Source organism: Astyanax mexicanus, chromosome 14 (genome assembly GCF_023375975.1).
Source record: "Astyanax mexicanus isolate ESR-SI-001 chromosome 14, AstMex3_surface, whole genome shotgun sequence".
Taxonomy (NCBI): domain Eukaryota; kingdom Metazoa; phylum Chordata; class Actinopteri; order Characiformes; family Acestrorhamphidae; genus Astyanax; species Astyanax mexicanus.
The window spans coordinates 47,289,555-47,305,291 of record NC_064421.1 but is presented as its reverse complement, the minus strand read 5'-3'; the positions used below and the strand labels follow the sequence as shown (position 1 = coordinate 47,305,291).

At 39.3% G+C, this 15,737-nt stretch overlaps 1 protein-coding gene across 1 annotated transcript; it reads right to left on the bottom strand.

The window, feature by feature from the left end:
• Nucleotides 1-11,611: 11,611 nt before the first annotated feature.
• On the bottom strand, nucleotides 11,612-15,170 carry siva1 (SIVA1, apoptosis-inducing factor). Its single transcript, XM_007230350.4, has 4 exons — nucleotides 14,945-15,170; nucleotides 13,303-13,503; nucleotides 12,764-12,917; nucleotides 11,612-11,858 (listed from the first exon to the last, which is right to left on the bottom strand). Exons 1-4 carry the CDS (start codon nucleotides 15,063-15,065, stop codon nucleotides 11,810-11,812), a joined length of 525 nt encoding a protein of 174 aa, XP_007230412.1. The 5' UTR covers nucleotides 15,066-15,170; the 3' UTR covers nucleotides 11,612-11,809.
• Nucleotides 15,171-15,737: the final 567 nt, after the last annotated feature.

The window sequence follows — 15,737 nt, the reverse complement described above, 5'->3', positions numbered from 1 at the left end:
TTTTTTATATGGCACTGGGTGATCTAAGAAAGGCCGGTTCAAACTCAAGGTCATAGTTTTCATCAGCAGCTGGAGTCTAAGAGAGAGAGAGAGCGTTGGCTTGCTCTCCCTCTATGGTTGGGTAGATGATAGGCTTCTGTTAGTTGAGGTATTAGAGCTGTGTTGCTGCACTTTCCTCAGAGAGAAAAGGCTGCATCAGCTCAGGAGATTGCTGGTTCGAATCCCAGTCATGTAGCTTGCCATCAGCTGCCAGAGCCCCAAAAGGGCCCAATTGGCCTTGCTCTCTCTGGGTGGGTACAGTAGATGGCACTTTTTCTCTTCTTCGCTGATAGGGTGATGTGGATCAGCACAAGGCTGCGTCTGTGAGCTGATGTATCAGAACCGAGTCGCTGCGCTGTCCTCTGAGCGTTAGTGCTGTGATGCTACTCGGCAAATGGCGGCATGTGCTAGTCTTCACCCTCCTTGTGTTGGGGCATCACTAGTGATAATTGGATAATTGTTCCTTGTAATTTGGGAAGAAAATGGGATAAATTTTTTTAATTATCATCAGCTTCAATTTAAGATGTTTAAGAGGCAGAAGCATGTGCTGGTGTTTACCCTGCTTGTGTTGGGAGCATAACTTTAAAGCTGTTTCCAACTGGGAACTTCGCTGAAGGACGAACCACATTTAGATTAAAAGTTGCTTCTAGTTGCTTCACCCCAGATATTGCTGCTATTATTAGTTGAACAAAGACATAAAAAAAACAAAAACGCATATTCGCAAGCATCCCGCGTCCCTCCCTTCACCCTGCCCAAGTTCCTCCTCGATGAAAATACCGGCCGCTGTCGCCTCGATGCTCATTTGCATTCTCCCAAACAAACATACAAATAAACAAGCAGGAGTTTTGGGCAGGAGAGAGGTGGATGGGGGGTGGATGAGGAACGTGGGTGGGTGAGAGAGTAAAGGAAGAAATTTGGAATCTCAAAGCCAATTCAGTGGCCATTTTCTCGGGGTGTAAGCTCCTAATTATTCCCTGGCTGAACATCTAAAGAAGTGGAGTTGCTGGGCGAGGAGTTTCCCATAGCCCTGCCCCCACCGGGAGGACCACACGCTCAGGGGGGACCCCAAAGAAGGCGGCACGGGGACCAACCCCCCAACACATAAGCATACACAAACTTCTGCCCCCCTGCAGCAACCCCAGCCTCATCCTACTACCTCCTTTGTCTGGAAACTCTGGTCCTGCCTCCCTATTGTTCTCTGCGACTCTTGGGTTATCCCTTGCAGCGCTGGAACCACTGTGGCGTGACCAAATCATCAGGAAACTGAAACCAGAAGCCTCCAAATACTCCCTCCACACTGGACTCGCCACCTGACTGTAAATAAGGGTACGAGGAAGACCTTCTAGACCAGGGGTGTCCAAACTTTTTATGTTGGGGGCCAGAAGAAGAAATATATATGTGCAGTCACTCGCCACACACTCTGTAATAAAACAAATAATGAAATATACCACTTATAATTTTCTTGATTACTATCATTTACACACCATTTTACTTGAGTAACTATCTTTATCTATCTTTGATAGTGTAGTGTAAACTAAGATTTTTCAAATTGATGTTTCGTTTCACTTTGGCTCTCAATATCATACTCCATTACGGCTACAACTGAACACTCTCGCCGCTTTTAGACTCTTTGGCTCGTTTTCTGCGCTACAACTGAGCACTTTCATCTCTTTTAGACCCTTTGGCTCGTTTTCTGCGCTACAACTGAGCACTTTCATCTCTTTTAGACTCGTTGGCCCATTTTCTGTGCTACAACTGTACACTCTCGCCGCTTTTAGACTCTTTGATCCGTTCAGACTGGGTGACACGAGGCTTAATTGGCCACGATAAATAGCTTTTTCTGCCGTTATCCAGCTCAAAGTAGCTCCACACCTCTTTGCTAGAATCAGGAGAGCCCTGAAGTTTAAAACGAGGCATTAATAACTTAAAAAGTGCACAAGAAGCTTATTAAAAACACTGTTTACATTCCATAACGCTAGCTTCAGCTCCGAGCGCCGCCATCACTGTACTGATAATGACATAGACATATATATATACATAGACTCAGCATAGCTGAGGAGGCAGGCTACACATTATAGGATGTAAACAGTGGTTTTTAATAAGCTTCTTGTGCACTTTTTAAGTTATTAATACCTCGTTTTAAATGTCAGAGCTCTCCGTATTCTAGCAAGGAGGTGTGGAGCTACTTTAAGCTGAATAACGGTGGAAAAAGTGATTTTATGCCCCGTGTCACCCAGTCTGCAGGGTGTTTGTTGGACAAACTGTTAAAATTTCTGGATCTCTGAACGCTGTAGGAGAACGGAGGTGTGCTATTCATCAAAGGTAAGTACTTTTTATCATGTTTTACTACAACAAAAGTTAATTTTACACCGGAGTTCTCCTTTAAAGAAGCTTTTTTTGTTTGAGAGGTGCTCTACGTTTGGTTGCAGTGTGTTTAAACTCTCTCAAAGATCAATATCAGCTTCACACAGGAAAAAAAAAGAAGAATATGAAGAAGGGCTAAAATACACCTCTGTTGTTTATGCATTCCGGCCTCACCTCGCAGCGCTTTGACTTAATGAGTTATGTTTTTGCCCTCGCTGATCAAAAATCCTCCCTGTAATTTCCATTTAGCCTGTGCAGAGGCCCATTTGCATGTATTCCCCGAGCGGCGGGAAGTCTTTGGAGGGGAAGTGAAGTCGAAACTTGGACGTCTTCACCTCGCGAGGCCAGCGGTGGGAGCCCTTGACCTCTGCACGGACTGCCAGGGACAGCTGGTGCCCGGCCGTGCTTATTTATTTATTTACCTCACAACAAAAGACAGGTGGTCACACTTGAAAAGAAGTGATGCTCCTCTACACACACACACACACACACACACACACACACACACACTCCTGAGCACAATGCTGAATCGAGAACACATGCAAAGAAAGTGACCCATGTACTACTGTCAAAACCCAGGCACACTGTCAAGTCCTTTTTTTAACCTCATCAAACAAGATTCTATAACAATTTCTTTTTTTTCTTTTCACAATTGCATCCAGGCTAGAAATGCAAGTAAACAAGCTAAACAACTAAAAAATAGCATCGTCACACAATGTAAAATGTCAAAAATATATATATATATATGATATAGTGCATAAGTCAGAGAGCACCATGGCTTCACATGTATCGAAGGAGGCATGTGCTAGTCTTCACTTTCCAGGTGTTGGGGGCATTACTAGTGATATGTTATATATTAAAAATTAACATTAAAAATTCAACAAAAGTTGACTTTAAACAAGGATATCTAATCTTTTACACACAGCTGTATCACAAACTTAGTTTAAAGCTGTTGATACTGGAAACTTCCTAGAAGGCTGAACCACATAACAGCTTCTGACTTCTCATTTGCTCGGCCAATTATCCAACCCACTCATTAGGATACGCTCGGAAGGAAAGCGCAGCGACTGGGTTCTGATACATCAGCTCACAGACGCAGCCTTGTGCTGATCCACATCACCCTAGGAGTGATGAGGGGAAAGAGAGAGCACCATCTACTGTACTGTACCCACCCAGAGAGAGCAAAGCCAATTGTGCTCTCTCTGGGCTTCGGCAGCTGATGGCAAGCTGAATGACCGGGACTCGAACCAGCGATCTTTCTTATCATAGTGGCAGCTGTTCTTCACGCTGTATTGCGATGATTGAGTCCATGTAATTTGGCATTATTGGATTAAATTGAATTATAAAAGATATAGTACCTAAAACGACAATAATTCGCTTTTCCACTATGCTTCACTGGAACGTTTAAATATGGAACAAATGTTTTATTTGTTGCATAAGCAGCTCTCTTCTGATTGGATAGATGCATGTCTCTGGATGGATTAATTTGCATAAATTTTGCCTCTGTTTAAATGTTTATGATGCACTAGGTAGCTATGTGTTTAAAGGAACCAATGCTTTTTATTGGAAATGAATGGCACAGTGTTGAGGCCTGATAGTGGGTGCCAGATGGATGGGACAATAAAGAATGGATGTTTTTTATTGAAGCAATAATTAATTGACATTGCTTTATTAATTCTCATAGATCGGTGCAGCATTCTTCCATGGAAGATGGGGCAAAAGTCATGGGAGATGATTACAGGTTCCTATCAAATTGCTATGTCCCATACTATGTCAGTGAATAAAAAACTGAATGTCCAATTTTTTTTAACTGCATGCCATTTTTTTAACTGACTCCCATTGGCTGCTCTGCTCTGCTGTGTTTTGTGTTTTGACCTCCTGTAGGTGGAGAGAGGAGGACGTTGCTGAGGTACGTTCTCTTGCTCCAGTGCACAGCTGTCACTTCTTCAACTGAGCCCAACCCTTATTTATAGCATCAACATCACCAAGGCAGGCCTACCTCTCGCCTCTCGCTCTCCCTCGTTCTGTCTCTCTGGGCACAGCTGGTCCCTGCACGATCGGGGACGGGGGGACGGGGGGGACACAATGCCGCACGCCTGGACTTAAGTCCGTCCAGCAGTCAGCAGGGCGGGTCGGGCCTTAAGGGGTCCCTGGCATGTGGCAGGGGGTAAGAGGAGCCGGCTCGGAAGTTACGAGCGTGACCTTTTTCAGTAAAATGCGAGAGCCTGAGAGAAGGGGCCGCGATGAAAGCCCCAACAGCTGCACGAGAGCCTTCACAAAAGACCCTACAAGTGAACTGGAACATCACCATATACATCGAAAGGAGGGGCGTACACACTGTTATATACTGTGATATTTTTCTTAGATTTTCCTAAATGGTCAATGCAAATGACAGTCAGGTAAGTATAAATAAAATCTAAGTATAAACTCAATTTTATTGAACTAACCTCCAAATGATAACAATAATTAAAATTAAAATGCACTGTTTCACATTATTACGCAGGCCACAGGTTTCAAGCAATATGGGGAACAAAAAAAAAGCATTTCTCTGCTGCTAAAAAAAAAAAAAACAGACATCTAAATATTAACAAGTGATCCAATTAAAATTAAATATTTTAGAAAGAAGCCCTTTTCACCAGTCTAATCTCTGAAAAATAGGAACCCTGTCCAGGGGTAACACTGTAAGCAGGATGGTAGTCCAGGTTAAACTACACTTGTTCCCGAAGGGCTCCTACCTCTCCAAGTGGCACAACTGTTGGTCCACAAGTGATGGTCCTACCTTGAAGTTACTTTATTTTAGTAATTCGGTTCAAAATGTGAAATATTATATAGATATATATTATAAAGATGTATTACACACAGAATGATCTATTTTTTTAAGCCATTACTTTTTTTTATTGTTAATGATTATGGCTTACAGCTAATGAAAATTTAGAATATTATATACAGTATAAGACCAATTGGTACTTTTGGCATGTAGTGTGGGCAGTGTGCCAAGTCCTGCTGGAAAATGAAATCTGCATCTCCATAAAAGTTGTCAGTAGCAGAGGGAAGCTGTAAGATATGAAGTGCTGTAAGATTTTGTGGGAAAACAAAACTGCACTGACTTTAGACTTGATAATAAAACACAGTGGATCAACACCAGCAGATGACAGACATGACTCTCCAAACAAACCATCACTGATCATCAGTAAATTTTACATTTAATTTAAAGTAAATCAAGGGAGCAGAGTCTGGAGGAAGAGTGGAGAGACGCGGATTTCATTTTCCAGCAGGACTTGGCACACTGCCCACAGTACTAAAAGTACCAATTGGTATTATTTAATAATATTCAAATTTTCTAACTAATCAACACTAAAATCTTTAAATAAACACTTAAAATAGATCACTCTGTGTTTAATACATCTATACAATATATGAGTTTCACATTAAAAAAAAAAAAGTAACTCAATGATATTCTCATTTTTTGAGATCCGTAACATTAAATCAGCTCTGGTCTGTAAAAGCATGATCTCCACATGACCTCTGAAGACGTCTCAAGGAGTTTTTACCCATTAAATACAGCTTGGAGACATCAAAGGCACATCCGCACACACATGTACCCTGACCAAGTGTTTACACAACATAAACATATTCTCACATTGGTACCCTGTAGCAGCAGACTGGTCTGGGGCGCCAGGTATTTTGAACATTTCTTACTGTGTTGGCAACCCCCATCTCTTATGTATGGAACCACCAAGTTCAAACCATGCGCAACAGATCTTATTAAATGATGTGAAGCTGTAAAATCAAACCTGCAAACCTGACAGAGACGGGCTGTAAAGGTAAGAAAAGGTACGTAACGGTACGTAGATTACAGTATTGATCGATACTTGTATGATGAGATCGATTCTTAAGTTTTAATTTATCTTCGATACAACTACAGACATTTACAGTGTGACTGACTGGTCGTACAACACCCCTCCACTCTCACTTCACTCATGCTCAGTTAGCCCCTCCCTTTTCTTAGCAGACTGATTAATAGACTATTCAGACAGTCGCGTAGGGAATATATTCAGCCAGTTAAAATAAAACTAAATTAAATATTTCACTGGAGCTGAAAAATAGATATGCTACCAATTAAAAGATATAGCTAAGCCTCAAACATGACGAATATATATGGCTGAATAAACCACCCCAAAAGAGAAATTTAAGTTTTAAGTTTTCTATTTAAATTTCTGAGTTACTAAATAAAAGTATTTTTATTCGCCTTAATTATTTTTTTTTTGATCATCATAAACATGATTGATTGACGGAAAACTTACAAAATTCAAAGTTTATTTAAATATACATATTTATGATGCATTCTCTTAATAAATTATGATATATTGCTCTACCCTACACAAAAATAGATGGTAGTAGTAAAAAGTAAAAATCGATATTGGTATCAGTGTCAGCAATACTGGCCCTGTATTTACTTGGTATAGTATCGATACCTAATTTTACAGTATCGCACTTTATATGTTTAGTATTTTGTCTGATTTTCTGTCCTGTAACTGCTGCAACTGCTTTATGAAAAAAACAGTTGCAATATAAATAAATACATTTGATTTGATTGTGTTTTCCTTACTTAACTTTGCATTTGATTATATTCTCCAAGCTCTTCTTTTATCTTTTATCTATAAAATCAGAACAAAAGATTTTTTTTCTTTTTTGGCTGACTGTCTGTGTTTAGCATAAAGGGTGAATCACAACGCAAAATTCAATTAACCGTTTGTTAGTGGAGTCACACAACACAGCCAAGGCAAGTGTCCTTGGGCAACAGCAGCACGTGAGCGGCACAACTGAGACTCCAACGTAAATGCCAAGAACTTAAAAACCAGTGTGCTCTTAGAGAAGAGAGGGTGGAGGGTGGTGGGCACAAGTTGACACTTGGCTAAAATAAAAAAAAGTGCATTCTTTAGGAAACAAAGCAGCATTTACAGAATTATATCTAAAATATTGCAATATGTATTGAGTTGATAAAAAATGTGTGTAGAATGAATTGTCTTGGGTTTACCCTTTTTAGACCTGAATTCTGAAAGGGTTTCCAATTGTTAGTAAGAATGTTGTTTTCTGTAATCCACACAAAACAAGAATCGGTTGTGTACTAATTCTAATTCTAATATTATTTTTTTTATGTTAATTGCATTGGAAGCCTGTGTTTAACGCTGTGTTTTTACATTCATAACTGATATTGACCTTTTTACTCCACAAACCATGATTAAACCTTAAAATTATGAACCACCATAACCATTATTATGAATCATTGTGATTACTCAGATCTCAGGGTGCTGGTTTCTTTGTAGTTCCCTGAATTCAGAGGAGCTCACCAGGAGGAAGAGCTTTCTCTTATAATGAGAAAAAGCCCCAATGCTGGAATAATCTCCCCGAATATGTCTCAATCAAGTCTAGACTAAAAACTAAAAAGCCTCCGTGTCTATGTTACCTTCTGGCTCTCTACCTTTAGTTAGGCTGTTTTATTTAGATCTGCCAGAGTCATTAGGTAATAATCAACTCTGATAATGTTATACAGGGGTTGAAGAATGAAACCCTGGTTTTAGAGCACAATAATTGATTGTTTTGACGGACAGTTCTGGTGGAAACAGGAGAGTTGAGGTGCACATTGAATTCTGCGTGATTTGATCAGCCGTGGTTTTATGGAGTTTTTTGGATACAATCCAGGTTAGCACCCGAACATCCCTTTCAGACAGCTTCCTCTTACAGCGTCCACAGTTAATCCTGTTGGATGTGGTTGGTCCTTCTTGGTGGTATCTCGCTGACATTACCCTGGATACCGTGGCTCTTGATGCATCAAAAAGACTTGCTGTCTTGGTCACAGATGCTCCAGCAAGACAAGCAAGATAAAAAAAGAAGAAACAACAATTCATTTTAATGGACGCAGGGACTAAAATGGTTAAGTAAGTTGGGATTTTGGCTGTAATAAAAGAAATTCGGATCAGCACAATTGAGAAATCTCCAGCAGAAGCGAGAGTGAGCCGGCGGCTGTGTGAATGAGGGAGTCACACTTGCTGGGTCTGCGTTCTTCCCTGTGGTTGGCAGCAGTTGGTGTCTGCAGGCGGTTCTCTGATTCTCAGGCATGGGAGCAGTTGGTGGGAGCAGTGAGGCATCTGCAGGGCCTCAGATCAGCTCAGCTCAGACAGAACACAACCCTGCACCGGATAAAGAGACGTCACAGCATATGCTAACGCTGTTCAGAAACTCTCTACTGCTTAACGTGTGTTTTCCTGGAGCTCAGAAATAGGTGGCAGTTCAGACAACTCAACTGACTCAACTTCAATTCCTGCTGTTCAAAACTCAAATCTTAATCTGAACGTCTGCAATAAAACGAGAACAACTGTTCAAGTTTCTTTATGTGATCTGAGAGTGTTTCTGTGCTTTATTTACTCACCTGCTGACTGACACTTCTGAACAGTAAAATGAAAACAGTAAACAATTAAAACAACAAAATTAAAGCTCTTCCACTATGATCAGGAGATCGCCAGTTCAAATCCCGATCATGCAGCTTGCCATCAGCTGGCAGAGCCCTAAGAGGGTGGGTACAGTAGATGGTGCTCTCTCTTTCCCCTCATCACTCCTAGGGTGATGTGGATCAGCACAAGGCTGCATCTGTGAGCTGATGTATCAGAACCGAGTTGCTGCGTTTTCCTCCGAAAGTTAGCGCTGTGATGCTACTCAACAATGCTACATCATCAGCAGCAGTCTGACTTCACATGTGTCGGAGGAGGCGTGTGCTAGTCTTCACCCTCCTGGCCTTGTAAATTGTGGAGAAAATGTGAATAATAAAAAAAAAAATTCAATCAATCATAAAACAGTGATATTTAATAAAAATAAATAGATATGTCTCTGTGTAATTTTCACAAACTTTTGCACTAAAACTATACATAAATGCAGGATATAACTACATGCATTTGGAGCAGATATAGGAAAGATAGAAACAGACCAAGCATACTTGCTAACTTTCTCTGAGTGCTGTAAAGTGCAGTTACTGATGCTCATTATAAGTTTGAGTTCAGTGTAAACAGCTACATAAACATCAGTTTTGCAGGCTGAAGTCACACAGCTGCTTGTTTAGGAGTGTAAACTCCTGTTTTCTTATTAAATGTCCATCTCTGCCTGTCAGTGGGTACAGGCTGGTGATAACTATTGTCCTGTCCTGAAGCGTTTTTTCCTGGTTAGGCACAGGCTGTCATAATTTTTGACACTTTTCTCCCTTGACGCAATAAAAAGCATTCCCAGCTTTGGGTGCCGACACAGTTTTGGAAGCAATGGCCAATTTTACAACCAGTAACATTATATGCTGTTAAGAACAAGCACACAATAAATATCCATTTAACAATAAAACATATTAGAGAGCATTACATTTAGCATTTATTTAATTTAGCTTCATTAGGTATTAAGTTAGCTATTAAATAACATTACAGCACATTAAGATCACATCACAGCACAACCCAAACCCAAAATCCAGATACAGTCCAAATGTGAAAACTTAACTGCAAAATCAGCCTGTTTTACATTCATTCTTTTTAAATATTTAAATCAGTGCCATTTCTGTCAACAGAAAATTACATGTATATTTGCTAATTCTATGCTAAAAACTCATTCCTGTTATATTGTCCTGTTACTCAAATCATAAAAAGTAAAAAGAATGAGTGCCAGTAACAGGAATTATTTTTTTTTTGTCATAAAAACTAATTATTTGAACACGCAGTCTACCATTTCTTTAAAATGAAAGACTTTGAGACACACAGAATTAGCAAAAACATGAATAGCTAAATGGCAGCTATGCTAATAACATGAAGACACTGAGCACATTCTAGTGACTTTAAAAAAAAACCAATAAGGTGTAAGAATTAATTTAGGTAACAGGACAGAGTGTTGAGATTGAGCTCCTCAGTCAGAGTTAAAATAAGATCAAATATACAGGAAAAATAATGAGGGAACTTACTTTTTTTTAGAATAACCAACTGATGTCACTTCCTGTTGTAGAATGTTCCAGATGTTTCAATCCAGGGTCATGACTAAAAATGTAAAATTTTAACTATATTATAGATTTATTATGAAAAAATATATTTTTAAAGCATAGATGGAATTTGGAACTATGCAAAAAAAAAAAAACATCTCTGAAGGACTTATATAGGACAGTAATTATATATTTCATGGTAAAGTTTATAGTTAGAGAGTGGGGGGGCGGGGGGGACAGGCAACTAATGCTATTTTTTCAGTGTTCTAAGAAGTTTTTATTAATGTATTTAATTACATTTCTTACTTTTGCTATTAGGTCAATGTAAAAGGCATGTATTTTAATGTGTTTAAAGTTGTGTGCGCACATTTAAACATGTAATTTCCTGGGGACAGAAACGGCACCCATTCAGTGGCATCATGAGAAAACACCACTGCATTTATTTGGCAGAGTGATGATAAACTCCACATCTGGACACAAGAGCAACACTCCTATTAGACAACCCATAACGTTCTGTATCTAATATTTTTAACATTCTGTATTAAGAAGACACAGATAAAAGGAGTAACATGTTTGGAATAAATACCTGTGCTTGATACTCTAATTCATGCATTCAGCTTCTAACAATGACAGTCTGGAGGTCTGTCTGTAGTTGTCATATACATGTGCTGCCCTCTTGTGGCTGGGATGAAGTTCTTTAAAAGCAGTTTGTATTGTAGATGAGCAAATTAAAATGGAAAAACAAGACTTCAGGTGTACTACATAATTTACATCCTACCATTATCTGTGTCCCAGATAAAAAATAAAAAAAACAAAAAAAAAAAACAACTGAGCAGGAGCAGCTGACCTCAATTTTGTAGTTAGAAAATAGCCAAGCGACATCATTAAGGGTTCATAATCTTCATTATAGTGTTTCAGTGGGAGCTACAACTGAAGCCAGAGCCACATTTAGATCTACAGCACAGATCTTATAATTTCTAAACAGTTGGAAATTCTTAGACATACGGCTGGGTACTGTTTAAAGACTTTCAATACAGATATCCAAACAGTAATTTTATACCCTTCTAAATTACAACCAAAAAAAATAATAAAAATAATAATCATTATAAAATCATTCACACTTTATCTACCTTACAATCTAAATAGTGCCACCAGTGAGCTTTAAATACACAAACAAATGTGATTATAGAACAGACTTAGGCCAGATTAACTATCAAAGTACAAGTTTATTATTGCAACAAGTAAAAATTACATATGTACAAGACTGGGATACACAAGCATAAAATTCATATACATGACATTCATTTACACTGCATGGAATGACAGAGTTAAAAGCAAACCCCAGCAGAAGCTTTACACAATTCCACCCATCCATTCATTCATTCCCAAATCCTTCCTTCCACCTTATGAAGAGCAGCTGCAGCAGAGGACCCGGTCATAGCGGTCTGTGTAACTGTAGAAACACCACACAAAAAGTCACTTAATGAAAAATACCTACATTTATCTCACAGAAACTGGTGCAGCAGTGCAGGACTACAATTTAAGAGTTTGGTTACAGAACCAAATAATCAACACAGCCTCAGAACTAAGGGTTTCTGCATTACTGAGACCAATGCTACATAGTATTCAGGGAAGAAAAATAGAATAGTTTTTTATATATATAAAAAAAAAAATCTGAGTTTATATGTCCCATATAGTGCCTGTTGTCTTAAGAGCTGCAGCTAAGGTTGCCATGTACAGTAACTACTGCATAAAGACTGTCTAAAACCCTAACTATAAGTACAGTTGTCAAACTTTCACAACCAAGTACTTTATTTGTTTTGCAATAAAAGCTTTTTTTGGTCGTGAATAATATAAAAAAGTGGAAAAAAGTGGAAGAAAAAAAAAAAAAAAAAAAAAAAGAAGTACACAACTGACAAGCAATTTACATAACTCATAAAATGCTTACACATTTCCTCGTCATTAATTGTAATTACTACAAATAAAATTCACAATTAAATCCAATCTGACTGTTTAGTCCATGTCACTTATAAATAAAATTAATGCATACCCAATCAAAAACCACAAAGATCATTATTTGATAAATAAAAACTAGACCCGACATATCATGGCCACCTTAAAGAATGGCAATTCATTTTATAGTAGCATACAATGACCAGTAATTTAACATGGAATAATAGAGGAATTAAAAAAAAACTAAGCGGAGACAGTGCACATGCAAGATGGCTTTTAAAACCCCCAAAAGTTTAGTAATTGCCCAGACTGATAAAACAGAAGCAGCTCTAGAGCTTAAAAAGGTAAATTGAGTAAATTAAGAAAAGAGGGAGTATTCCAGGCACACCCTGGTGTTAAACTTACTCAGTAACAGTGCATATAGAGCAGCAGTGGCTGGAGCAGCTGCTGCACTGCTGGGTGCAGGTGGGACATGCAGGACGTTCACACTGTGAGCAGGGCCTCCTCACTCCTGACGCCCTCTGGCAGACTCCACACACTGCAGGAGCAGTCGCAGCATCTGAGGAAACATCCACACAGTTATGAGGGCATTAGGGGTGTGCCATATTGTATCATACAAAATATAAAATTGCCAAGATCACATCAGGGTTCTTTTATTTTTTTCCACACTGTTCTCATTTCCCATTATATGTCTACTAGAGACAGATTATATCTGTCCAGTATCATTTATTTTACTTTAATCCTGGATATATGGAGATATCTGGAGTGCATTAATAGTATGACATTAAATTTTCATTTTGTTGCAGTAGTGTATTCTTGGGATATTTTTTTTTTAAATCAGCATTTTGTTGTATCTCCAAGATTACTGTTATTTCGAAAATACCATTAAATATTGTGATATTTTAGGGCCCTATCGCCGAGCCCTAGCATACAAAACAATTTACCTGGAACAGAGTTGGTCTTCTTTAGTTTGCCATCCAGACCAATCAAAGTCTGTCCTCTGAGAAGCATCTGGTTGTTTGTCGGATGGGGTGCATCACCCGGATTGCTCATGTCTGAATCCGAGCACTTCCCCTCTGCATCCACCTTCCAAATTCGCTCCATCACTGCTTTGGTCCCATTGAAGAGGAGGTTCTTGGTCTTTTCTGTAGATGGATACATAGATAAATGTGATTAATAGATGCATTTCAGACAGGAGAGTAAACATTTCTACATGTTTAGTTCTCTACTCAAAATGCACAAGACTACAGACATAGCTAGCTTAGTTAACATGCCTAGAACCAGACAGACAGACAAACACCTAAATATCATGCAAACGGCTAGAACCAGCCACACAGACAAATACCTAAAACAAACAAGCACCTAAAACCAGCCAGAGAGAAACACCTAAAAGTCAAAACAAACGACTAGAACCAGACAGACAACTAGAACCAGACAGCTAGAAACAGCCAGACAGACAAATACCTAAACAGCAAACATATAAACACCTACAACAAACACCTACAACCAGCCAGCCAGGCCACCAGCTAGAACCAGCCAACCGAAAACAAACAGCTAGACCAAGACAAACTCCGAGAACCAGCACACCTGGAACCAGCGAACCAGCACACCTGGAACCAGCGAACCAGACACCTAGAACCAGCCAGACACCTAGAACCACCCACAGACCACACCTAGAACCAGCCAGACCTAGAACCGAGACACTTTGAATCACACATTTAAGACACCTAGAACCAGCCACACAAAAGACCTAGAACCAGATACCTAGACCCAGACACCTAGAACCAGCCAAACAGCTAAAAGCAGCCAACTTGCTAGGTTAGAACCGATAGAACGTCGCTTGAAAACACAATGTTTTCAAACAGCTGATACCAGTTAGTTCGCGGTAATAGGGCTAACTACCAGTTAATACCAGGCAGCTAACACTTTGTTATCAGCTAACAACAAACTAGTTGCTAGTTAGCTTAGCAGGCTAGCAAACTTAGTCTAAACGGGAGGGAGGACAATAACGAAGCTACATAAGGCCTAACTATCCAGCACAGTCGTCCCGCTATGTTAGCGCTAGTTTAGCAGTTTTGTTTCCTCAGCAACGCCATCTCTCACTGTGCAGCGCTAACGCTAGGCTAGGCTAGTTACTCAAAGTTTAAATGCAGAGAATAAAAAAAAGAGCAGAACTGAATCAGACTAACCGAATTATAAAAACAAAAACACCCCTCCATCGCCCAGCGCTTATAATCTTACAGCTCTTTAGCTGATTAACGTTAAAGTAACGTTACTGGTAAAATAGCGGCTGCTCTGTATATGTATGTAATTTATGTATATATAGTCCGAATTGTACAATATACCTGTGAAAAACACTAAACTAAACACTAAAATAATCAGGAAAAACTAAGAGGTGGATAACTCGGGTCCAGAAAGTAAAAACCCATCCCACGGTTTTGTACCAGCTGCCTGTGCGGCTATGTTGCAGCAGTCGTTTAGTAACAACTAAACCCTGGGATGGATTTTTACTTTCTGGACCTGGGTTACCTAACTCTAGGGGGAAAAAAAGCAGAAGAAAGTAGTAGAAAAAATGAGGAGACTCACCGTATACCTCCTGCCTGTACTGGTTACCGAACACTCCGTGCTGGCTGAGCTCCTTCTGGCCCACATGGATCTTGTACTGGGAGGAGAAGGACTCGCTGAAAGGACAGGAGCGCTTAGGCATTTTAAACTCGCTGTAAAACAGAGCGGATCTGAAAGTCTGAGTTCAGATTATGGCGCAGAGACGCAGCGTGTTGATCCAGTAGTTTCGCGCGAACTGTGGGCGCGTTTTAATGCGGCGCTTCACCAGACTGGCCTCAGCGCCCCCTACTGCCCCGGAGTCACACTGCAGCAACTACAGCCTGTAACAGAAAAGTTCAGACACCAGATTTACTGTTTCATATGGAAGCCCATTTCCGCCACCTGAAGAAAAAAAAACGTCCTCAACTAAGTCATAATTATGAGATAGAAAAGTCATAATTATGAGATAGTAAGTCATATTTATGAGATAGTAAGTCATTATTATGAGATACTAAGTCATAATTATGAGATAGTAAGTCATAATTATGAGATAAAAAAGTCATAATTATGAGATAGTAAGTCATATTTATGAGATAAAAAGTCATAATTATGAGATATTAAGTCATAATTATGAGATAGAAAGTCATAATTATGAGATGACTTTGTATCTCATAAATATGACTTACTATCTCATAATTATGACTTTTTTTATCTCATAATTATGACTTAGTTGAGGACGTTTTTTTTTCTTCAGGTGGCGGAAATGGGCTTCCATAGTTTCAGGCAGTAAATCAGATAATAAATAATCAAAAATTAATTATATAAATAATACAAA

Coding starts and splice junctions, on each gene's coding strand:
- siva1 (XM_007230350.4), bottom strand. CDS start 15,065: ATGCCTAAGCGCTCCTGTCCTTTCAGCGAGTCCTTCTCCTCCCAGTAC. Junction 12,918..13,302: donor GAAGACCAACTCTGTTCCAG/GTAAATTGTTTT, acceptor ATGTTTCCTCAG/ATGCTGCGACTGCTCCTGCA. Junction 11,859..12,763: donor TCTATATGCACTGTTACTGA/GTAAGTTTAACA, acceptor GTGTTTCTACAG/TTACACAGACCGCTATGACC.